Below are 25151 nucleotides of genomic sequence, written 5' to 3'. Positions count from 1 at the left end.
TACGCCACTCCCACACCTCCCCGCTACACAACCCGCGGCCATCTGCACTCCCACACACAACACTCCCACATTCACCCACATCCTACAGGTGCCCAGACACCCAGCCGACCACGGGACACCGCAGAGCTCCTCTAGTCCTCCCACACGCCTCCACAAGCTCACGGCTGTGCTGGGCACACACATCCTGCCACACTTACCTCCTCGCACGCACAGACACGCAGCCCCTGAGCCCCACATCGGCTCCTTGTGCCCAATATTTAGCTGCTGTCCGTGGGGCAGAGGGATCCCTCCCACGCGATCTTTGATTTCCCCCTCCCTGGTGAGGCCCGGATCCGGTAACCTGAGAGCCGCTCCTTGATCCCTCACTCTGTGAAGGCGTCAAATCCTGGGCAGGGCGACGGGTGCCAGTGACACGGCTGGTGAGCTGAGCTGCTCCCAGCTTCCTTCACTGCGACCCAGACAGATTGCTCCGCGTGGGAGGTGGGGGGGGAGGCCCAGCTGGCCCTGGGCCAGTGCAGCTGGCCACAGCTGTTCTCTCAGGGCCCAAGTCACAGAAAGAAGAGTATGTTTTGCTTCGGGAACAAGGGTGGGGCTGGACCAATGCCTTAATTCAGAGCTGCACGCTCAGGAGAGGGGGCTATTTACCCTGGGGTCATACAGCAGGGATGGTAACCTGCCTATCCAAGTTCTCCTCTCCCCCTCGCTTACCCTGGGGTCACACCATTGACTGCAGCAGGATTACTGCTGATTTACACCGGGGTGAGTGAGAGGGGCAGACAGTACATGCCACATGACAAGGGGCTTGGAGGTTCCTATAACAATCACAATTATTATCAGTGACCCTATGCACTTATACAGCACCTTTCACTGGAGGATCTCAAAGCACTTTCCAAAAGTGGGTATTAATGCTGCTGGTTTACAGATGGGGAAACTGAGGCCCAGGGTGGCTAGTGACCAAGGTCACCTGGTGAGTCAGCGGCAGAGCAGAGAATAAAGTCCAGCTCTCCAGACTCCCAGTCTCCTGCTGTAACCTCTAGGCTGCACGCCCCAGGAGCACACATGTTATCCGTAGCTCTCTGTTCTGCGGGATGGATGTGCAGTGCAAGCGAAAGGAGCGAGGGATATGCACTGAAGCAGGGGGCATAAAGAGTTAAATGCCCCCCTTCGAGGGGAAGTTCCTCCTGCCCTGCCCTGTCTCAGCCCTGCTCTCTGCATCCTACGTCACCCCACTCCTCACCCAGCCCACTGAGTCACAGCACGGACTGTGACAGTGCCAGGCCAGCTGCGATGCAGAGGGGCTGGGGCTCCCAGTAATCCCTGCTGCTTATTACAGGGTGGTAAATATTTATACAATAGCAAAACATCCCTGGACGTCCTTCCCCCCACGAGCGGCAGCCTGCACAGCTGCCCGTGAGAGAGTGCCAGCTCACAGCATGCACACAAACCCGCACAGATCTACACCGACAAACGCACAGGCGCACACAGAGACAGACAGACACATGTGCAGGGTCACAGCTCGCTGGCCAAGTTCTCTGTCCCCCAGGGTCTTCTCAGCTTCAGAGGCGAGAGCCAGACGCTGCTGGGGTGGCAATGACTTCATGGGCTCTTCCGGTGGGAGCCTCCGTGTGTGGACTCAGCCCTTTCCGGGGGGTTTAAGGGCCTGAGGCTGGAGATGGCGCCCAGCCAGCCAGCGTCGGGGGGGATCAGTGGGAGAGCGGACAGGGCTGGAGCTCCAGCACCAGTCCTGCCTCAGACAGGATGACGCTGGGGAAAGGCAGCGAGGCCTCCCACTCCTGCAGCTCACTGAGCAGCTCAGCCAAACAGCTGCTCTGACCTCCTGGCTGTGTTATGCTACAAGGCTGCTGAGAATAGCAAGTCAGGCTAGCTGTGGGCTGGCTGCTGGGCACCGTGCCTGTCCCAACCCAGAGCTCAACGGGGGCCCCATGTTAGAGGGGCACTACTTCCTTCCTAGCCTCACGCCCATAATCATCACACTGATGGGGGGCCATCACCACCACAAACTCTCCCTCACATGGGAGCAACGAAAAAAAGTGTCTCTGCCTACAAGTCGCCCCGATCCCTGCAGGAGCTTCCAAATCCCAGCCCAGCCTGACTGGAAAGTATTCATGTCTTTGAGCTATACACAATCACAAACCTTGTTAGGACTGATAGGTGTGCTATGCACCCTTCTTTCAGGCTAGATGGTGGGAGCAATTAAACATCCCTTTATGTAGTGATAGCTAGACACAATAAAAGCCACTGCCCAAGGTAATGGTCATATGACAAGGCCTGGTCAAAAGTTAAGCCATGTGGGCTGAGTGGTTCCCCAGGGACTGATTTAAAACACAGGGGCTGGGGGATTGTTTGGCAAACCATGGGTGTTAGAAGGAGAAAGCCACAGCGAGAGAAGCAGTGGTGAACATGGCCTGCAGAGACAGGCCTGGAAATGGTGAGCAAGGAAACTGCCTGCTGAGAATTATTCCTACTATTCCCTACAGGGGAATGGGACTCGGTGTGCATTCTTTACAAATAAACAGGAATGGCACCAAAGAATATCCCTGACTCATATAATCAATTTCTTCTCCTAATGGAAACAACCCGGCAAGGCTCCCAATATTGACTAACTGCTCCAGCCTCTCTAAATATTACAGGTGGCTCCCCAAATCCCTGCCCTGTGTGTGGATTTCCCCAAATAACTCCACCCCTGAGTTCTCTTTCTAAATACTATCCCAGCGTGCTGCATTCCAGGGCATCATCACCCCTTGATCCCCTTCCCACCCCCCACAGTAACATTTCTGGGGGAGTCGTCCAGCCTCAGCCAATCTGAAGCCACTGGATTGTGCCTAGAATCCCCATGCCTCCTCCCCAGTCCCCACTCTCCCAAGGCCTCCTAGAGTCTCCAGCCACTCTGGGTGCCAGCTGTCAGGAGCAGACAATGCCCAGGGGCACCGTGTCTCCATTCTGGTTGGCGTTACTCCTTCCATGCGCCCCATGGTGAGCGCTTGCTGGGCTGAGGCTGCATGAGGCTCTCTGCATTAGCGATGCCACCAGTGGGGAATCATCCCCCCGCAAAGGAATGATCCCTGGTTCCCAGCTCAAGCAGCAGCCAAGGGGCAGCCTTTGGTGCCCACAGCTCCATTGCAACACAGAGGCGTGACCCATGGAGACTACAAGGCCCAGCATGCAGTGCTGTGTCTGACTTCCCACGACCTCCGCTGAGCGCACGGAATGCTGAGGACTGTAGTCTCCATGGGCTGCATCTTCCTATTGAACAAGAGGGCTGTCCCAGTGGCTCCGTTTCATGCCAGCGACAGTGGGGCGGCCCATGGCCTGGTGATACACTGCTGGTGAGTGCTTCCTGCCCTAGCTATTGGGCTAGAATGGTTGCAGAGGGTGTGTGTGGAGGGGGATAATCTTTATGTCCCGGCTTCCTTTCCTTTTAATGGTGAATCAGACAAATGGGGGCCCAGGAGGACACCCCAGATCGGCGCTGGGCTTTGCAGAGCAATACCATGACTCCTACCCCACCTGTGTCTGCACGCATGAGACTCCTCAACTCGTGTAGCAGATGAGCCCACCTCAGCACCAAGAGTCTCGTGACTAAAGCTGCTCTACCCCATCCTTTTATCCCGGCCTCTGAGCCAGAACTCTGGAAAGCCCCCCTCTCCCCTCTCCCCTCCACACCTGGCTGGTGTGTACCCTTCCCCTCCTCCACCCCACGTGCGTCCATGCAGACACACACACACAGCCCTGTATCCCAGTCTGCTGGTGACTCATACAGCCAGCAAGCATGGCCTCATAAACCACAATGAGGGAAGGTGCGGTTACCTTGATACCCCCTAGCCTGATGGAATCAGCTGTGAGGCTGGGCATGCATCTGCAGTAACACGCTGTCTTCTGCAAACCTGCCAGAGCTAAGCCAACTGCGGGCACCACCCCTCCCATTCTACCTGGCACCGAGAGCGTAAAGGACTCGGCCACAGTCACATAGCAAGGCCCCGACAGAGCCAGCAACAGAGCCCAGGTGTCCTGAGTGTGGGGCCCCGTTGTGCCAGGTGCTGTACGTGTACACACACACACACACACACACACACACACACACACACACACACAGACAGACAGTCCCTAAAGTGCTCACCATTCGAGTGGACAAGACAAAGGGTGGGAGGGGAAACTGAGGCACAGAGCAGGGTCATGACTTGCCAAGGTCACACAGAAAGTCAGTGGCAGAGTTGGAAATTGAACTCAAGTCTCATAAAACCCAGCCCGTCGCCCTTCCCACTCGACCACGTCGCCTTCCCAAACCAGGTGCGGACCCCCGGTGATTCCACAGTGCGAACCCAGCCCCTGGAGCAGTGCCATGTAAGCCAACAGTGAGGCCAGACACTGAAGCATTGCTAACGAGGGTGGGGGATAGGCTTGCGGGGGGGCTGTCCCTCTCTGCACTGGCCAGTCCCCAGTAGTTTAGGCCTTCGGGAAAGGCAAAGACAAAGATGATAAGAAGGTTGCCCCGCATGGAAAACCCCGACCCCTCTCAGCATCTGCCCAGAAGCCAAGATAGGAAGTGCTCATGGGCACCCCATGGGCCCTACCTCCATCCTCTGAGAAATACCTCGCACTAGGCCTCGTAGTGAGGAGCCCGCACCAATGGCTGGCAGCACAGGGGGCACCCGGGCTCCTTTCACGCTGACGGATACCCTGCAGCGGGGCGTCAGTCTCCCCTCCTAGTGCCAGCGGCACTGGGGGCCCCTCTATCCAGTCTGACCTCCCAGTGCTGGAGGACTGGGCCTGTCATGAATTTCTGGAGATGAGCCATGCTGGGTGCAGAGCATGTGCCAGCATCATCAGGCAAGACTTTAGCTAGCTGGGTTTACAACAGATGGGCGGGGAGTCTCTCTCTGCCACCATCTATCGCCTCTACTGAGGGCCTGGAGGGAAACCCACCCCTCTGAGCAACGTAGTTATACCAATGCTATGTCAACAGGACAGCTTCTCCCATTGGCGCAGACAGAAACACTACAGTTGCAGCACTGAAAGCGTAGACAAGCCCAGAGCCTCTCTGCTAGTCCATTCGGCAGGGGCCAGGGCAGGATTGGAGCCTCACGGAGCTCTGATCAGTCTAGCTTTCAATGCCTGAAGCAGTGAGCCTTCTGCCCCCCTCCCCTTGCGCTTGTACCTTGTGTGATGTTGCACTCCATATGCTTTATGGAAATATGCTTATGAATATGACATAACTGGAATATGCTTTATGCTAAATACCCCTTGTTTGGTGTCATTAGAGAGCTTGTAATCTACTAAATGTGTTCAGCCTATTTGTTTGCATGTATTATTTCTATATCTGGAGTTAGGAGGATAAGATATAAACTTGTATCACTGATGTAAACATATTAAGTGGAGGCCATTAAGGGTGCTCCAGAAACAATAAATTGTAAATAGCCTTAGTTACTTGAAAGTCTTCCTGTGTACGTGTGGGCCAGCCCATGCGGAATGGAGACTAGGGGTCTTACAGTGACATGTGACTATGTCACCTGATAATGAAATCCATCTTAAATCCAGTACTTTTCCATTTAGAAGGACGGGTGGGGACCCAGAGAGACAAAAGATTCCCGCCTTGTGCCAAAGCTATAAAAGGGGGTGGAGCAGGACAAAAGAGGTAGCCGGTCATAAGAAAACCCCTACTTACCACCTGTGATGTCTGCTGGAACTAACAAGGACTGTACCAGGGGAAAGGATTGGGCCCAGACTAGGCAGGCGTCTAGTCTGTGAAAGAAGCTTATTGGAACATCACTGAGGGTAAGATTTACCTGTAATCAGTTTCTTAATGTATTAAACTTAGACTTCCATGTTTTTGCTTTCTTTTGCTTGGTGACTTACTTTGTTCTGTCTGTTATTACTTGAAACCACTTAAATTCTACTTTTTATACTTAATAAAATCACTTTTGTTTATTAATAAATCCAGAGTAAGTGATTAATACTGGGGGGAGCAAACAGCTGTGCAAATCTCTCTATCAGCGATATAGAGGGCAAACAATTTACAAATTTACCCTGTATAAGCTTTATACAGAGTAAAATGGATTTATTTGGGGTTCAGGCTCCCAGAAAGGCTGAACATTGGGTGCTGGAAAAGTCCCTGTTAATTGAGAAGCCCCTGGGCTGAGTGAATCTCAGTTTCAGTGAACTGCAGAGGGGCATGGCCCAACCTCGGGGTCTGTGCTGAAGCTGACTGGAATGTCTAACTCAGCAAGACAGAAGTGGAGGGGCGCCTGTTCTGGCAGGTGGGTTGTTCTCAGTGGTATCCCAGCTCATCAAGTGACAGTCTCGAGGGATGTCTCTCTGACCGAACCCGTCACACCTTGTCCAATGTATAAAGAAGCCGTGTATGGCTAATGATCATCCATCTTTTCCAGGTCTAGCCTGCAAGTCTCTATGGCTGACCAGAGAGCTGGGAGGGGCGTGGCATTAGAATGACCAAAAAGGGGGGAAGGGAAACTATTTTCATTCCAACTCTTCCTTTGCCGTGTGCTCCTGTTAATGCCTGTTTAACCCTCCCTGGGAGAAAAGTGAGCCATGCAGAACTCTCCCCCAGGGGACAAAGTAGCTCTGCAAAAATCTTGACAGTCAGCTGGTGTGCCGGAAGATGCAGGACCAAGTCCTAGGAAGCCACCAGCAAGAGCTGTGGCTTTGCATCCAGGTTACAGCAAATTGTCCACCGTATTCTTCCTATGAGAAAATGGGGAATCTCCCTGTGGACCTGACCAGCTGCGTGCTGGGTTCTGCTACTCTGGAGGGCGGTGGGTGAGCACCCGCAGCACAAGACTCGCACCCGTAGCAAGCATAGGTTTGAATCCCATCAGAGCAAACCCAACCCTTCCTCCTGCAGTGATGAGAGCAATCAGATTGGCCAGGAGCCAGTCGCTGTGCAGGGATCAAGGTCCTGCTGCTGCTGTGACACTAACCTGCTGCCCCCCCTTCCCTGGAAGCCATGGCCTTGGGGTGCACCCCAAGGCCCAGCATGGCCTTTATCCCCACACTTTGGCTCTCACTCAAACTGCCAGCGGCCCTCCCTGTCCTCCCCCCACCCAGCTGGAACACTTGGTAGCGGAGCTGCTTGTGGTTGAATGGACAGGGTGATGATATTGGCGAGGGCGGCTCGGGAAGGCACCAAGACACCCAGCATGAATATTTCAAGGCATCGGAGCAGCCAGCTCATGCGGAAGGAGCCGGGCTCATCTCAGATCGGCTTGGCATGGAACAGGGTGATTGTGTTACGGCGACGATTATGGAGCTCACGCACCGAACCAGAGAGACGCCCGCCCCTGCCGGAACCCACGGCATCCCCCACATGCTGCTGTTGCAGCTCCTAGCCGAGGGGAAGCAACCAGGGATTTGTTCTGATCTGCTAGGTTCAGGGGTCAGGCAGCCTCCGCATGGCTCCTACAGGCCCCTTGGGTTGCCCTAGGAATAGTGACAGGCTCCGGAGCAGGGGCTGCCTTTTCATTGCGTGTGTACAGCACTAGCGCCAAAGGAGCGTCATCACTGCCTGAGCCTTCTAGGTGCTGCTACTATAAAAACAATTCATTCATGGTTCCTTTTACCCGGGAATTCAAAGCATTTTCTGAGCTCACAGCTTCCCTGGGAAGCAGTTAGGACTGTGTGTGCACTGCTATTGGATTGTGTATGCACTACACTGTGTGCGCTACAGTCGAACTGGGGCATATGCTTGTCTGACAACAGTGAGGTTCCAATCAGGAAGCTGTTCACCTCCTGAAAGATCAGTAATAGGGAGGTTTGGCAGAACATCAATGAATCAAACTGCACAGGCAACTGCTGCCTCCTGATTGGCTGCAGCTGATTTCTCTGAAAAGGCATATTCACCTCTAATGAGCCAATCCGATGGTGCATGCAAATCTCTGCTACCTGACTGGTTCAGAGATTAACGACAGCTCTTTTCCCAGCCTTCTCCTTTGGAATGTCATTGTCAGAGGGAAAAAGTGTTACCAACTGGAAAACCACAGTCATTGTGGAGCGAGTTTTCTGATGTACCCTTGCTGACTCCATGCAGCCAGCTACGGCCTTCAGGTTTAATCAAAAATGATTTATGCGCCTGAAATGTCCTTACATTGACTTTGGGAGTTGTACATCTTAGTGTTCACCTCAGCAGAAACCAGTATCTGCTCCCTGCTTGGATTTAGATGGGGAAACGAGAGGCCAGAAAGACTAAGGGGAATGTTTTAAATACGGCAGGGTATCCTATCCTATCTTCTAGAACTGGAAGGGACCTTGAAAGGTCATCGAGTCCAGCCCCCTGCCTTCACTAGCAGGACCAAGTACTGAGTTTTGCCCCAGACCCCTAAGTGGCCCCCTCAAGGATTGAACTCACAACCCTGGGTTTAGCAGGCCAATGCTCAAACCACTGAGCTATCCCTCCCCCCTCATGTTAGCCACCCAGAACCCAAGGGACCCACAATCAGCAGCCACTGTGGAACTGTACCTGAAAGTGACTAGCCCAACCTCCCCAAGCGAGCCGTGGCAGAGGTGGGGATAGAACCCAGGAGTCCTGGAGGCTGGTCCCTGAGTTCAACCATTCGAACACACTCCCCCTACAGCAGGGAACTATGGCTCTGCCCCAAAACTGTGCCCAAGAACACCAGCGTCTGTCCCTCTGTGCCACTGGGGAAAGCTATGATGGAGAAACGTCTCCCATCCCTGACTCAGAGGGAAACATCCTCTTGAGGGTGGATTGTAGGTGAGTTCAATGCCTGGGGGAGCAGATGTGGGCTCTTGTCCGGGGAGGGGCAGGCTGGGAGGGCAGAAGGGGTAAGGAAGTGGATGCTGCAGTTAGACGGGTCAGGTCCAGGGCTGGGCACTGAGTAGGTTTGATGAAGAAGATCCAGAAGATTTGGGCCAATGGGGAATTGCAGCAGCTGGGCCTTGCTCAGAAGTGGGGGTCAGTTCTTCCCCCTGGAAATTCTTGGAAACTCCAAGTCATGCTTGGGTGTGATGCGGTGCATTCCCAGAGCAAAGAGCTGCATAGAAGCCAAGGACAAAAGGCACCAAGGAGCAGAGAGGGGGTGACCCCCACCAAAGGCAGGGAAATCTCCCCTCCTACTCGAACACTGAACCCCTAAGTGGCAACACAGCTTCAAGGCTACCCGAATTCACAGGCTGTCAGCACATCAGCAAATCCACGGCACATTTGGCAACGGAAACGAAAGCCCATTGCTGGCTGGCAAGTTCCTAGAACACCCTTAGCGCATTTGCCATGGAACGGGCCCCGCCCGGCCATGATGCCATGAAAATGTGCCTGTACCCTCACCCCCGTCCCTCCCCACACAAACATCTGTCACACAATCCCAGCTGTTCCTTGCCACGCAGGCAGATGGAGCAGCGCGGCCGGGGCTGCGCTCCCACATTTCCCCAGTATGGCAGGTACATGCCTGCTGGGCTAGCAGGAGGAGGAGACATGGGCCTGGGTTTCTAGCATCACAAAGCCCCAGTGCTGGGGCGGTTTGAATTCAGAGCCTACAGATACAGGAAGTGCTAGAATCTCGCAGGGGTTGTGGGTGTTGAATCCATGGGTCTGGGCTTGACCAGTCTCTGGAAGCCGGAATGTTGCAGCTGTAACTGACCAGGACAAAGGCTGCCCCTGTCCAGCTGTAGTGCATTACAGAGCCATCAGACGCATCCCAGCCTCCCACAGCTCAGGCCTCTGGCCAGAGCCCAGCAAAGCATGGAGACACTATTTTTTCCATTCCCAGCACCTTCTGCTGTGCTGTGGCCTGGCGAGGCAGGCTTTGCCCAGTCACCCTCTCCTCAGGGGGCGCAGCGAGAAAAGCAGAAACGCTGCAGTAGTGTCCAGAAAAGGGAGTCACCTCCAGGGAAAGAAAGAGAGACCTGGCAGCTGATCTCTGCAGGGCTTCAGTCCCTTATCATCACCCAGCCCCAGGCCAGAACCAACAGGTGGGCAGCCCGGCAAATCCTGCCCAGGGTCCCCTCCCCATACGGGCCTGCCCCTGTGGGGATGCTGCTGAGTGGTAGGTGACTACAGAGCTGGGGAAAGGTATCGCCCTGATGCCATGTGACCAGGAGGGGACCCCTTAGGGACTAATGAGCTGCTGTGGAGCAAGTGTGAAGTGTTATAAAAGTCCCCAAGGGGTGCCTAAATGCACAGGAAATTGCTGCCTGTAAGTCACCCCTGGGCTGGGGGCTACTGATGGCAGCGCAGGCCCCACCCACAGGATGCTTGGTCCTGGCACCTGCCTCAATCAAGCAGCCAGGCTGCATGACACAGAGAAACCCCAGCGCCGCTGACCACATGGGGACAGTCCAGTCCAGCCACAGCCTTCCACTCTGGGGAGCTTGGCATGGCTGGGACTGACGCTGCAGCTGGGAGCTGTGCCTTCCGCCGGGAGAGCAGCGCCTATGAATCCAGATCACTCCTCCCTGGACAGAGGAGTCAGCACAGAGTCTAGGCACCATTTCTCCAGCCTATGCACCACTTAAGTCGTGCTTCGGCCCAGCTTAAGTGTGAGCCTGTCTCCTTGTGTATGCACTACACTGGGCCTTAGACAGGCCCGTTGGCAAAGGGCTGTGTCTGCCCCAGGTGTTCCCTGCACAAGCAGCCGGCCGTCCCCGCAGGGGCAGGCTGGGGAGTGAGGAGGAGTATGGGCAGGAGGAAGAAGTGGCAGGTGTGGTTTGGACGAGAGCCATCCAGCTGGGGCAAATCAAGTGGGGAGTTTGGGGGGCAGGGAGCTGAACCCAGCACAGCTACAGGGATGGGGGAGAGGGGGAATGGGGTGAACCCCTTTGAGCTCCCCTGGTATCAATGCAGGCCGAGAAACACCTCAGGAGCCCCGATTTAATGGCAGCCCTGCAGACTCAGCTCTCAGGTGTGCATGGGATGGGTGCGGGCAGGGGGAGGGCCTGAGGAAGAACGGCTGCTGAGAGTGAGCTGTCATTGGGAAGTGGACCGTTCTGATGGCTGATTGGTGAGTAGCTGACCCAGGGGCAGCCTTGCCTAGGGATGGTGCAGCTGAACCGGGAGAATGGGCAGGAAAGGCACTTGGGTTTTGCCCTGCCCCTCTGCATGGCCATGCCACGTGCTGCCTCACCCAGAAAGACTCCGGGCAGCGCCTGGGGGTTGGAAGCAGCGTTGCACAAAAATAACCAGTGTGTGTTAGCCATGTGGCAGCGCCAGATCACACAGAACCCTCGCTAGGCACAGAATGCAACCCACACACGTATGCAGAACATTCTCACACTAGTGTGCAGGCACCCCCCTCTTCACATTCACCCAGACTCACACACGTATGCAGACCCTCTCACACACAGGTATACACACACACACACACACACACACACACACACACACACACACACACACACAAGCTTTTGTGGCTCATCAGTTCTGCGGTGGAGCAGTTTCGTGGCGAAATGCAGCCAGGTCATTATTGATTCCTGGCTCTGGAAAAAATCAAGACCACAAAGGACACTGAACTGTCTGTTTTGTAAACGTCATCTAAAATGTACAAGGCTCCCCGGAGAGCTGGAGATCTGAATCCCCCACCCCTGCCTCCTACACACACACACACACACACACACACACACAAAGTATGCAGGCGCACAGAGCAACGCAATCACATCTACACTGTCGCGGGAGGTCACCCTCCCACCCCCAATCTCCTGAGGTTTAAACTGCAGCACTCAGCGAGCAGGCCCATCTCCTGCAGTCAGTGCCACTCTCCAGCTGAGGGGCGGAGGTTAATTAACCCAGCGAGTGCTGAGCCTTACAATGATCAATAGGATTGGGGGCACCTTCCCAAGGCTTCAGCGAGGAGGCGGGAGAATTAAGGGGTTAATCGGAGAGCCCCTGACTCTGCATTAATATCTGCACTGCGCTGTGACCTACTGCCCTACAAAATCTCGCTTCGGCATCACATCCATTTCCATTCCCCCCCCCCAACATATTAGCAGCCCAATCTCAAGGTGGCTAATGGCCCCATTTCGAGTGCTCTGCTTCTGCCTGGTGCACTATTGCCAATGGGAGACATGATGGGGCACAGCTGGGGAAGTCACAACATCTTACTGATTCCAGGTCACAGTCAGCAGGAGAGACATTAAAGGCAAGATCCTGAATTGGATTGGGGGCCTGGAGTGCTCCAGGACGTACAGCACAGGCAGGGCAACTCCCCCACCGCCACCAACATGCCAGAGTTGGAGGGAGTAGCTGGAGGGCTGAGAGAGAAGTCTGGCTTCCATGGCCCTGTGCCCACTCTGCAGGCTTCGATTACAAGGTATGCGGGGCAGGGATGGCATCTCTTCCATGTTCTGTACAGCACCATGCATGCGCCCATCCTCGGCCTCTCTGCTGAGGTGCCCCAGGATCCCCCAGGATCTGGACTGGGATCATGCACCCATGTCACCAAGGCCGGGCATCACAGGAAACGACTGCCAGGCACTACCAGCCTGGGCTGCCTTGGGAGCAGTCACCTTGGGCACGAATGTAGGACCATCCCCCTCTGGCTCTCATATGCCCCAGAGAGATGCCACTGTCAGACCTAGAAGATCAGCAGATCCCGCAGGTCTCTGGCATGACCGTGCATGCAGTACTGCTGACTCAAATTATACTGCACCTGGCCCATCTGGAAGGGTCCTGGGCGGCCCCAGCAGAGCTTCTGCTGCTGCTAATGGCACAGTCCAGTGGTCACAGACCTGACGCTGCTCCAAGGTCAGTTCAGCACCCACCCGTTTGGATGCTCCTCCGAGCCTCTCATGGAACAAAGCTCCAGATCTGGCCACAACTCCTGCAAGGAAAACCTTTAGCACCTCTGCTCCCGGTTCCATCCAGAGCCCGGGAGGAGAGAGCCCCAGGAACCGAGGGTCGCTAGGCTCAACCCAGGAGGCTTGAGGTTCCACCACTGAGTGGGAGCGCTCTGGGGCTGGGTGGGAAAAGGGGCAGGGAAGGGAAGCACGGCTAACTCACGGACTCCACAGCAAGCCCGGGTTTCTGCATCTGAAGCAAAGCAGCTGATCCGCAGGGCCGGATTGTCAGTGGCAAAGAGAAGAATCTCGACAGAGCGTGCTCCCCCCAACTCAGCTCGCGTCACTCAGACTGCGTCCCCAGAGAGAGCCATGGCCCAATACAGGAGACGGGACATTTGTCTCAGAGGCCCTAGTGAGGCGCCTGTGGTTAAAGGGGACGGCTGTATCGGGATGGCTGGAAGGACTGCTAGAGAGTCATGGTTTAATCGGCAAACTGGCTTTGTCATTGACTGGGTCTGTCTAGCGTTGATCGTTTTGGAGGATGGGGGTGGCACACGTGTTTCACAGTCCCGGATAATCACCATATGAGAACAGCCCCCTAGTGCTTTTCGTTGCTAGATCTTCAAGTGCTTTACAAAGGTGATGGGGAAACTGAGGCGCGGAGCGGTGAAGTGACTCACCCAAGGCTATGCAGTGGGTCAGTGGCAGCGCCCAGTGAGGAACTCAGGTTACCCAATTCATTGTCCCATGCCTTGTCCACTAGACTTCTCTGCCTCCCCGCTACGTAGTTCTGAGCTGGACCCTGCCTCTGGTGTTCCCAAACGCTATTGACAGACCCCCCAAGAAGGCTCAGGATGTCGGGGGGGGGGGAGGGGTTGGGGAATGGTTAGACTCCCTCCTGGCTTCAGTGAAAAGAGCGAGTCGGAGCAGAACAAAGCCCTGCAGTGAGATATGGACCATCAAGCAAAGCCATCCCCACCTTGCCAGAGCGCTCTCAAAGGCAGCGTGCAGTCAGCCAGGTCTGCTGGGCCGTAGGCCCCAAACCATGTGATTCCCGTAGTACAGGGGGTCTCAGAGCCTCGGCACGGCTGGACTTAAGGCGGCTTTCTCCTGACAGCTGGGCACTTGGAAGGAGAAGGAGAAAATGAATCCCATCTGTGTGAGGAGCTTTAAATAAAGGAGGGAAACCCACTGGCAAGCAAAACAGCAAAGCAAAGCTGAGCAAGGCAGCAGGAAGTGACCCTGGGCATGGGAACCACAATGAGTGGGGGCCACTGTTCTCACTCGGTGCAAAGGAAGCTGCAAAGGCGCTGTCTGTTGGATGCACCTTCCCACTTGGTCCGTCTAAGCAGCTTATCCGACGGTCCATGCTCCCGCTGACGGCTCAGCATCAAGCTGCTATGAGGTGTCACCTACACAGAGGGCTTGGTCTTGGCTCCTCTCTGCACCTTGGCTTCCAGCCAGCCAGCCACATGAATCTCTGCACACCAAGATCGCAAGGGGTGAGTCCCTCCCCTTCTGTGTTACCTGACTCCATGCGCTGTCCCGTGCATGAACCTGCACTAACTAGGCTTCTGCATCTGTCACATCATGGCATTTGAGCTTGTGTTTGCACAGGACGATCTGAGACCAAACAAAGCCAGTTCATTAATGATCTGGAGGATGGCATGGACTGCATTCTCAGCAAGTTTGCAGATGACAGTAAACTGGGAGGAGTGGTAGATACGCTGGAGGGTAGGGATAGGATACAGAGGGACCTAGAAAAATTAGAGGATTGGGTTTTTCAATCTGATGAGGTTCAACAAGGACAAGTGCAGAGTCCTCAACTTAGGATGGAAGAATCCCATGCACTGCTACAGACTAGGGACCGACTGGCTAGGCAGCAGTTCTGCAGAAAAGGACTTAGGGGTTACAGTGGACGAGAAGCTGGATATGAGTCAATAGTGTGCCCTTGTTGCCAAGAAGGCTAATGGCATTTTGGACTGTTTAAGCAGGAGCATTGCCAGCAGATCGAGGGATGTGATCATTCCCCTCTATTCGACATTGGTGAGGCCTCATCTGGAGTACTGTGTCCAGTTTTGGGCCCCACACTACAAGAAGGGTGTGGAAAAATTAGAAAGAGTCCAGCGGAGGGCAACAAAAATGATTAGGGGGCTGGAGCACATGACTTATGAGGAGAGGCTGAGGGAACTGGGATTGTTTAGTCTGCAAAGAGAAGAATGAGGGGGGATTTGATAGCTGCTTTCAACTACCTGAAAGGGGGTTCCAAAGAGGATGGATCTAGACTGTTCTCAGTGGTAGCAGATGACAGAACAAGGAGTAATGGTCTCAAGTTGCAGTGGGGGAGGTGTAGGTTGGATATTAGGAAAAACTTTCACTAGGAGGGTGGTGAAGCACTGGAATGGGTTACCTAAGGAGGGGGTGGAATCTCCTTCCTTAGAGGTTTTTAAGGTCAGGCTTGACAAAGCCCTGGCTAGGATGATTTAGTTGGGGATTGGTCCTGCTTTGAGCAGGGGGTCAGACTAGATGACCTCCTGAGGTCCCTTCCAACCCCAATATTCTATGATTCTATGAGTCTATGATCTCATGGCATCCACCATCCAGGAGCAAAGGTGCCACAAAGAGACCAGGGCTCCTGCTATTTTGGCCCCACAAATGGCTCCATGAGCCATGAAACTAGCCCGTAGGAAGCACCACAATACCAGGGCCAGATTCATACCTAGGGCAGACATAAAATGATGTGGCCCCATCACCGAAGGGCTTACAACCTAGTACAGACCAGAGGGTGACCCTATGGATCAGGATGGAAGAAAGAGAGATTGTTATTATTACTTACAGTTTTCAGTACTTATTCAAGCATTCAAGAATTAACAGACCCAATGGAGTTACTCCTGATTTACACGGGGGCGAGTGAGGGGGGAATCGGGCACAGGAGTTACTCCTGATTTATGCCAGACCCCATCCCCCACATAATGGAGAGTTTGGGGCACTGATACAGCCCCTTAGACGTGTTCTACATTTAGCCTGATTCACCTGCACAGGGAACCAATTATGTTTCATTCCGTGGGTGGGGGAGGAGGGAATCCTAGAGCCAAGCGCTAGGGCAGTATTTAGAACCCTGCCAATAGGGACACATGACACTTTAATGGAGCTCTCTGCAAACCCATGTGCTTTGCCTTTCACTTGGCCCCAGGGCCAATAATAAGCCGGCAGCTGCTGCTGGGGCTTAGTGCCCATGCACAGAGACTGAGGGGCACTGGAAGCAGATGCCTGCATTACCGTCCATCATTCCCCCGTGGCATGACTGGGGCCCCAGGTAGTGAGCAGCCATAGAACTGGTACCGCAGGAGAGCTCCCCTTATAGTGCCCCATGCCTGATCCATGTTCCCCTGCTATGCTGCAAGGTGCCAAGGGCTGCCACAATGCGGGTGGGGTGCGGGATTTTAATCCAAAGATCAGCACTGACCTTGTTAAAGGCAATGGATGCTAAACACCCTTCTTTTAGGTTCAATGGGAGCAATGAAGCCTAAAGACAGATGCAGACAACGTGGGAGACCGCCCAAAGCAACAGGCCACATGGCAGTCACAGCTAATCTGTGTGGGCTGAGGGGTTTCCCTGCTTGCAAATGCAGGAGCTGGGAGGTTGCGAGCTGTGTGTGTTGGAGGCAGAGAGCCAGGAGAAGGAGCTGTGAGCCTGATCTTGAGAGGAAGCATCAAGCAGCCAGATGGAGCTTCTTGGGCACAGAACTCGCTGGAGGGGCAGGCATGGGGATCTCTGAGCGAGGAACCTGCCTGCTGCTCCTAGTTTCTGCGGTGTTCAGGGGGACGGGCCTGCATGCACGTTCTTTGTAAATAAACCAGATCCCACCAACAACCGACCTGAGTCACAGCATCGATTTCTCCTCTTGACAGAAACAACCCTGCAAGGCCCTGGATATGGCTACCACTTGGGCCAAAGGGGCAACATCCCTCTCTAGGGCAGCTCAAGGAGATCAGTCGCTCTGGCCCATTTTCAGCCTTTAGCCACAGTAAAGAAAGTCACTTAGTGCCCTATGATGTGTTCACATGGCCACAACCTGTACAGAGACCCACCACCGCCACATCGCCAAAGCCCAATGAGCAGCCACCAGTAGACAATAATGCAACATCATTACCACTCCAGGTAGGATCTGAACCCGTGACCTAGAGCTGCAAGCCGGTAACCTCCATCCCCGCAGCCAGCCAGCCTTTTCCTACCAGCCTTAAACCCTACAGTCATCAGACTTTCCAAAAAAGGAGCTTGGGGCCCCAACTCTTCCGGCTCCTAAAGCCTCGAGAGCAGAAGCCCGGTCAGCTGAGCGCAGAGGGAGCTGGCAGGCTCTGTCTCGGGAAGACTTCCCTGGATGTCGGGCTGTAGGTCAGATCCCAAACTGGCTCTGTCTCCCCCAGGCAGCCTCAGAGCCCTGCCTGGCTTCTGCTCTAGGCTCCTATCGAACCTCCCAAAGAGGGCAGCAGCAAGCAGCATAACAAGCCAAGTCCACGTCCATACAGTATGGACACTATGGGCTCTAAGGGTCTGGCTACACTGCAGTTCAGACACCCATGGCTGGCCCGTGCCAGCTGACTCGGGCTAAGGGGCTGTTTAATTGTGGTGCAGACATTCCCTGAGCTCTGGGACCCTCCCATCTCTCAGGGTCCTAGAACCCGGGCTCCAGCCCGAGTGTCTACACCACAATGAAACAGCCCCTTAGCCCGAGCCCCTTAGCCCAAGTCAGCTGGCAGAGGCCAGCTGTGGTTTTTTAATGGCAGTGTAGACATGCCCCAAAGGGGCAACGCAGAGACCCAATCCTCTTTACATGTGTCTCTGGGAGCAGCCACTTCCCGGGAGACAAGGGGACCTGCGCTAAGTCAGCATATGTGGCTATCACAGCCCTCTCCCTCCCCCCCACAGCTGCCTTTGTTTCTCACCCACATAGGCCAAAAAGAAAGGAACTGAGGCTGTTAAGGGACAGGGCTCCTCGAACAGAGTGGCCATTTGGGATCAGGAGAAACATACAGGGTTACTGGTCTCATCATGTGTCAGCAGGGCCAGTTCTAGGCACCAGCTTAGCAAGCAGGTGCCTGGGGCAGCCACTCCGGAGAGGGGCAGCATGTCCAGCTATTCGGCGGCAATTTGGCGGACGGTGCCTCACTCCTGCTTGGAGCGAAGGACCTCCCGCCGAATTGCCATCGCAATCGCAGCTTTTTTTTTTTTTTTTTTTTGGCTGCTTGGGGCAGCAAAAACCCTGGAGCCGGCCCTGTGTGTCAGAGAGTCCCCAAGACACCCACCAGAGCTGCGGGCTCTCACCACACACCACAAGCAGCTGGCATGACTAGGAGCTGTAAGCAGCGTAGAAGGCCAAATACCTCCCCATGCTCTGGGACAAATCAAATACCAGGATTATTTATTTTCTCATGCGTTGAAACAGGAAACCTCCAATGTGCTGAAATTCTGGCCTTGAGTCAGAGGCGGGGGCGGGGAAGAGACGGGGACTGGATTTTTGTTCAACACAAACCCCCCCAGGCGGCATCTCAAGAGCTCGATGGGATCAGCATGGGGAGGGCTGCGTTTCAAAAGAAAACAACACATGCTTTAAATCCAAAAAGTCCCACCCATCTGTCCCCTTCTAACAGCCACTTTCACAGCATTACTTGGCATTAGAAACCTCTCCTGGGCAAGGGTGGAGGAGAACTCAAATGGGCTGGGGAGACTGGATGCAGCTCTTTGCAGGGATTGGCTGGCTGCCGACTCCCGCTAGCCTCAGGGTCTGATCCTGCCAGGTGCTGAGCAGTCTCACCTTCTAGTGGGGGACCCACAAGAGGCAGAGTGCTGCTGCGGGGCACTGAATGACCCAGCACCCCCTGGGGATGGAACAAGATCTCCAATACGGATTTTCCCTCTGCAGCGCCCTGCTCCCGTGCAGCAGGGACTGGGATCCATCTGCCCCTCCACTTGAATGCCCACTGATTGTAACAGCCGGGAGGTATGGCAGAGTCACTGGACTCAGGCCTCGTTGGTTACACATCTGCGGCCCAGAGCTGTGAAATTAACGAGGACTTGTACAGAGCTCTCTCCATGCTGCAGGGGTATTTTTAGGATCAAGGCGATGCCCCATCCCTCGAAGGATGTTTGGGCTATTTCTCCCTCCCCCCCTTTTTATACTTCCAGGGATAAATGGGAAACTCATGACATCGTCTCTCTCCCTGTGAGTTTCCATTTCTGACACGCAGCGAGGAACAGACAAGGCTGGGCTGTATCAAATGAGATCCCCTCCACGCCCACTGATGTCAACGGTCAATGGACAGAGCTGAGCACAACCCATGATCAGGGCCTCCGTCTCTGCTCACATGGAGTGTGTGTATGGACCAGCTAGGCTGCTGCGAGAAGGACACGAGGGAGGTGTTTCTGGACATCCTGCCTCGGAGGGTTGATCAGGAATTATTGGTTGATTCCCTTCCTGGCTGCTTTTAACCACTGCTGGGGTCCCAGCAGACCCAGGGCGAGCTGCCTTGGAGCCGTGCTCTCCTTCCTCTCCTTGGGATGGCTCAGCAAACATTCCAACAGCACAGGTGCATGCAGTCAGCTGGCTTTTCCTCCGGTATCGTCTCTAACCAGGGATCACATACACACTGCCATAAACCAAAGAGAGGTGGCACAGAAAACATCACAGCCTGCGGCTAACCCAGTCCTGCTCCTGTCACCCTGGCTATTGAGACTGACCTTCCCTAAGATACTTTCTCCCACCCAGTCCATTTGTAGCCTTTCCCTGATGTGGGGGATAAGGGTGGTGAAGAGAAGGTGAGCTGAGTTTAATCCCATGTGCACCAGGGAGCAGTTAGTACCATCTCCCACTGATCCCAGACTGGTACTCAAGAAAAATCTGCAGAGCACTGAAAGCATCTTTGCTGGTTCTAGCCCTATCAGGTCCTGAGACACTGGGCCTTGAAATCACGTCCTTCTGATTACGGTCATGCTTTTCCCTCTCCTTCACCAACTGCCCGCTGGTTAGGCAGCTGATCTCCCCCAAACCACTAAAGGACCAGATTCTCAACTAGTGTAAATCAGCACAGAACTACTGAAGTCAATGGGGCTACACTGTTTTACACCAGCTGAGGATCTGGCCCTTTGCAGAAGCGCACGGCAGATGCTCTAACACGTTAATTTCTCACCCTAGTCGCTGTGGAAGGAGCAAGTACTAAAGCCGGATCAAAGACCAAGTGGCAAATACAGCCAGATGGTCATTGGAATACGAAGCCCCAGATCTGAGGACCTGAGCGAGGATTGAATGGCTCACATTGCGGAATAGCTCCCAAGCCTGCCAGCTTCCCCGTGGTTATTCAGCACTCCTTCCCAGCCCTCTGCAACGATGCACCTGAGTATTGTCCCGTGGTTATTCAGCACTCCTTCCCAGCCCTCTGCAACGATGCACCTGAGCATTGTCCCGTGGTTCCCTAGGATCCAGCCGCAGAGCAGCTGGGAGGTGCTTCCCAGCAGGGGCAGAGACTGACACACACTAGCTCCGCTCGAATTAGTGCGCTACAAATAGCAGTGTGGCTGCGGTGATGGCACGGGCAGTGGCCACCCAACCCCCTGGGAACATACTCAGGAGATAGCTCGACCTGCTGTGGCCATGCTGCCATTTGTACCTTGAGCACAGCGTGTGTGTCTACCTGAGCTGGGACGCTCCCTCCCAGCTGCAGCGCAGACAAACCCTCGGTCTAGCAGGGCTAGTTCAGCACTAGGCCTGGCTCTCAGCACAGTATTGTTGCCATTAACTTTGCTGATCCCCAGATGCTGCCTACGTCAGATAAAAGACACTTCCAGAGCTGCCCCATGCAGCCTGTATTCCTCCCAAACACACCACTCTGCCCAGGGCACAACAGCACCTTACAGGATGCTGGCCCGCTGGCCTGGCACAGCAAGGAGCACCATCTCTGCAGGCCACCAGATACTAATTATCACCTGCCACAAAGCATGGAACCTACTAGAAATATAGTGGGTGGGGGAAGGATTCTGTGATGTATATAATTATCCATCCATCCATCTATCCATCCATCCATCCACCCCCCGACATGCATCTATCCATCCATCCCTCTATGCACCCATCTATCTATCCATCCATCCATCTGCTCTTTCTGTCTCTCTCTCAATCTTGTAGACTCAGATTCCAAGGCTGAAGGGACCCCGTTGTGATCATCTAGTCTGATCTCCTGTATAATGAAAGTCAGAGAACTTCCCCACAATAATCCCTAGAGCAGATCATTTAGAAAAGAATCCAATCTTTGGATCCCTCACAGTCCTTGTAAGTCGTTCCAGTGTCAATGACTCTCCCGGTTAAAAACGTACGCCTTATTTCCAGTCGGAATCTGTCTAGCGCCAGCAGCGGCACTCACCCCGTGGTGATGTCGTCATCCTCCGTCAGGGTCTTCCCCATCAGGTCGCTGTCGCTCATGTACCCGGACTTCAGATCCACGTCGTCGGCGTCCAGCGACTCGACGAGCTCCAGCCGGGAGATGTGGCTCAGCTTGCTGGGGCTGCGCATGGGCATGGTGTGGGAATAGTGCGCCCGCTCGCCGTGCATGTACCAGCTGGGGGTGCCTTCTGACCGGCAACTCCCACCCACTGAGGGAGCATCCCCGGCCTGCAGCCGGGGGCTGGATTGCCCATAGCGCCAGGACAGGGGGGAGGAGCGGTTGGACAGGCTGGACACGCTCCTGGGGTTGGCTTCGTCGCTGTCGTAGCAGGTCATCTCCAAAGAGCTGCAAGGAAGGAGCAGAGAGCAAAGCTTTAGGGACAGGGGCACCCCGGGGCGGCCCTAGGGGAGAGGTGGAGTCCTGGGCTCCATCCTGCTATCGGACCTGCAGCTGCTCAGCACCTCTGGAAATTAGGGCATGTCCTTAGTCACCCAGCTTTGACACTTCGGGTCCAAGGATGGGGTGGAACCAGGATGGGAACCCATGAGTCCACAGTGCTAGGCCACTGTCTCAACTGTAAGCCTCTCCTTCTTCCCAACTGCCCCTGATCCCTATTCCCATGACCCCAGCAGCCCCTATGCTCCCCTCATTTATCTCCTTTCCCCCTCCAAATGGCTCTGCACTGCTCTTGGGCCCTTTCCAAGTCTCCCACGTCCCAGGCTAGTGCCCTAACCACTGGGCCGTCCTCCCTCTCTGAGCCTAACGGTACCGAGGAGTCAAGCTCTGGGGCTGCCTTACCCTCCAGCGTGGCAGGAAAGCAATGGCAGCCTTGGAAATAGAAAGAGATTAATTTAGGGGACAGCATTCCGTTCCCTCCCTGTGCCTTGATTTGAGAGGCAGCAGAGGCAGGCGCTGGCTCCCCACTCCGGTGAGGGCCCCCTTTCATTTTGATTCAATAAAGTGGGTTTTGGATGCTAAATACAAAGTGATGATTAAAAACAAATCGACGGTGGATTAACAGCTCTGGAGAGCCGCCCAGCAGAGCTGGTTCCAATCATTTGGTTGATGCACAAGAGTTGTCTTATTAAATCTAAATTAAGTGGATGTTTTGGAGCCTGTAAACTGAGGGACAAAGCTGCCAACATCTTGCTTTGCGCAGGCTCCTGCACCATGCGTGAGGGGACGTGCCTCAGCTCTCTGGTTGCAAGCTCCGGGAAATGCATTTCCCCAGAAAGATTTCAATGAGGCCCGGATAGTATTGCGTCCCCTGCTGACAGACACACCAAGAGTATGGCAGGCCCAGAGCAGAGAGCCTGCAAACTCACTTCCGTCTGCCTGTAACGGGGAGGAACTTCACACAGACAACTCGGCTGCCATAAATGGGGGGCTTCCCCTGCCCCGACACTGGGATCCTGCCCCTGGCTGTGAATCGATTGTTCTAGCCAGATGGAGAGCAGGTTCTGAATCCATAGGAAGCAACTGATCTCTGGAATCTAGCAGAGACAAGAGCCAGTGGGAGGACGCAGGGGCACCAGCAGAGCTGAGTAAGGGGAGTCCAGGGCTTGGATAGCAGAGGGAGTTGTACGGCTAGACAGAAGCGCGTGGGCAGAGCTGTGGCGTGGAGTAGCAGCGGGAGCCCTAGGCTGGAAAAGCAATGGGGGCCAGGGGTGCAAATCAGGATTGAGGGGCATCAGCAGAGCAGTGGGGTGGAGGCAGCCCAAGTCTGGAAAAGCAGTGGAGGCCGGGGGTGCAGGTCAGATTGAGGGGCATCAGCAGAGTGGTGGGTGGAGGAAGCTCGCACAGCCCCTGCCATGCACTCAAACCAGCCTATTATTTCCTTATTTTAATATCAGCTAAATTCCTCAGCCCCTCCAATCTTACTGTACTGTACACACACTGCACTTCTTCCTGCTGCTGAGTGGCCCGGCTGCCCAGCGCCCGCCTCCTTCAGACAGGGGAGTCTCCACGGAGATGCCTCCAGACTCTCTGGATACCTGCAGGCTCGGTAGGCAGGGGATGGAGAGACTTGGCTGACTCGGCCTTGGCTAAATCAGGGATTGGTCCCACTGTCTGTTTCGCTGACTCATCAGGCTGCACAAGGCAATGAACAAAGGGAGACTGGTCTGAAATCCAAGGGCATTTGCTAAGGCACAGAGCAGGCCCAGCCTCGCCCGTTGCCCTGCCCTGCTGGGATGTAGGGGACAGGGAGTCCCGTCCCTGCGGTTATTCAGTGCTTAGCTCCGTCAGCTGCGAAGCTGAGTCAAGTCCGAGCTGCATGGGGGGGGTGATGGCCGCATTGGGACATAATCCCATCGTGACACCAGAGCAGAAAAGGCCAGGGTGGGAGGAGGGGAGAACCACTGGGTAAGTTGCAGGAGTTGGCACTCCACTAACATCTCCCGTCTGTGGGGTTTTGGGGGATTCCCCAAACCTTAGCTGCAGACCCAGGCAGCGAGCAAAGGGCTTTCACCACAACTCCTTGGTGCGCATCCACATTCCCCACCGATGGGTGTGCAACAGGGAGCGGCCTCAGAGATCCCAGGGCATATGGCACCTATGGAGAAGCAGGGATGGGAGCCACCGCATCGGAGGCTGGGAGTGGCGCTAGACATCGATCGGCGATGGAAGAAAAGCCAGGGAGCCCAGCCCCAAACCGTGCACCAACGTTTTCCACATTCTGCGGTACAGCTGGCGATTTGCACACTTGTCTCCTGCACTTGGCTCAAGTGCACAGCGCACTTAACTTGTGATCTCAGTCATAGAATCATAGAAGATCAGGGTTGGAAGGGACCTCAGGAGATCATCTAGTCCAACCCCCTGCTCAAAGCAGGACCAATCCCCAACTAAATCATCAGCCCACACGCAGTGCGCTTGGCCAATGCTCGTATGCGGGCGGCGTGCTTGGCCCGTTCTCTCACACGGTGTCTGTTGTGCTCAGTGCGCAGGTTTGGCTCACTATGTGTTGATCTTGTGCCCAGTCTGGGCGGTGCACACGCCTTGATCCAGCGGGAGGCTCTCGGCGCTAACATGTCCCTTGTTCCCTTGACTCGTGCCTGCGTTCTCTGCTTGGGCCCTTGGCCACTGGCTCAGATTTCCCGCACATCCAGCATGTCTGTGTGTTCTGCCCCTGGCCCCTGATGGTGATTTCAGTGCACTCGGCTCTTGTGATGGACTCTTGCACCCTCGTGGTTTTCAAGTGCTCAGCTTCTGCACTGTGCTGTGTGTGTTGGCGTGTCCCGCTTGCTCACTGACATCTGTATACTCTGCTTGTGCACATGGCTCACAGTTTCCGTGCAGTGAGCACGTGCCCCCCCTGGCTTGTGCTGTGGGTCCCCAGTGCAGGCACGTTGGACTCTATGCGCTCAGACTGCGCCCATGGAGTGTGTACTCTCCGAGTGCTTGGCTAGTGTACATCTGTCTCCTGCTCTCTGTGCACACTCCTGGGTGTGTTCTAGCCTGGGCTGGTGTTTCCGGCATTCTCAGCTCCCGTGCATCTGGCTTGTGACAGCTGCATGCTTGGCTTGTGCTTGCTGCATAGAAATGCAGGGCTGGAAGGGTTCTCAAGAGTTCATCTAGTCCATTCCCCTGTATCTTAGACCATCCCTGACAGGTGTTTGTCTAACCTGTTAGCAAAAACTTCCAATGAGGGGAATTCCACAACCTCTCAAGGTAACCCGTCCCTGAGCTTAGCCACCCTTAGATAGGTTTCCCCAATATCTAACCTGAATCTCTCTTGCTGTAAACTCAGACAATTCCTTCCGTCTACCCTCGGTGGACAGGGAGAACAATTGATCACCATCCTCTTTATAACATTATTTACTCATCTGAAGACTTCTCAGGTCCCTGCTCAGTCGTCTCTTCTCTAGATTAAACGTGCCCAATTCTTTCAATCTTTCCTCGCAGGTCAGATTACCTAAACCTCTGATCGTTTTTGTCTCCCCCCTTTGGCCTCTCGC

The 25151-nt window shown here is 54.7% G+C and overlaps 1 protein-coding gene across 6 annotated transcripts in view; it reads right to left on the bottom strand.

The window, feature by feature from the left end:
• The window catches only part of NAV1 (neuron navigator 1), a 302165-nt gene that overhangs the window by 73140 nt on the left and 203874 nt on the right, over positions 1 to 25151 (bottom strand). For all 6 annotated transcript variants that reach the window (XM_054026395.1, XM_054026399.1, XM_054026398.1 and 3 more), the window contains one exon: positions 21175 to 21540. In XM_054026395.1, the coding sequence (XP_053882370.1) occupies positions 21175 to 21540 (366 nt within the window). The remainder of the gene's footprint in view (positions 1 to 21174; positions 21541 to 25151) is intronic.

The sequence above is a fragment of the Malaclemys terrapin genome, chromosome 4 (genome assembly GCF_027887155.1).
Source record: "Malaclemys terrapin pileata isolate rMalTer1 chromosome 4, rMalTer1.hap1, whole genome shotgun sequence".
NCBI lineage: Eukaryota > Metazoa > Chordata > Testudines > Emydidae > Malaclemys > Malaclemys terrapin.
Note: the sequence above shows the minus strand (reverse complement) of the source record. Positions and strands in the feature narration are given on the sequence as shown.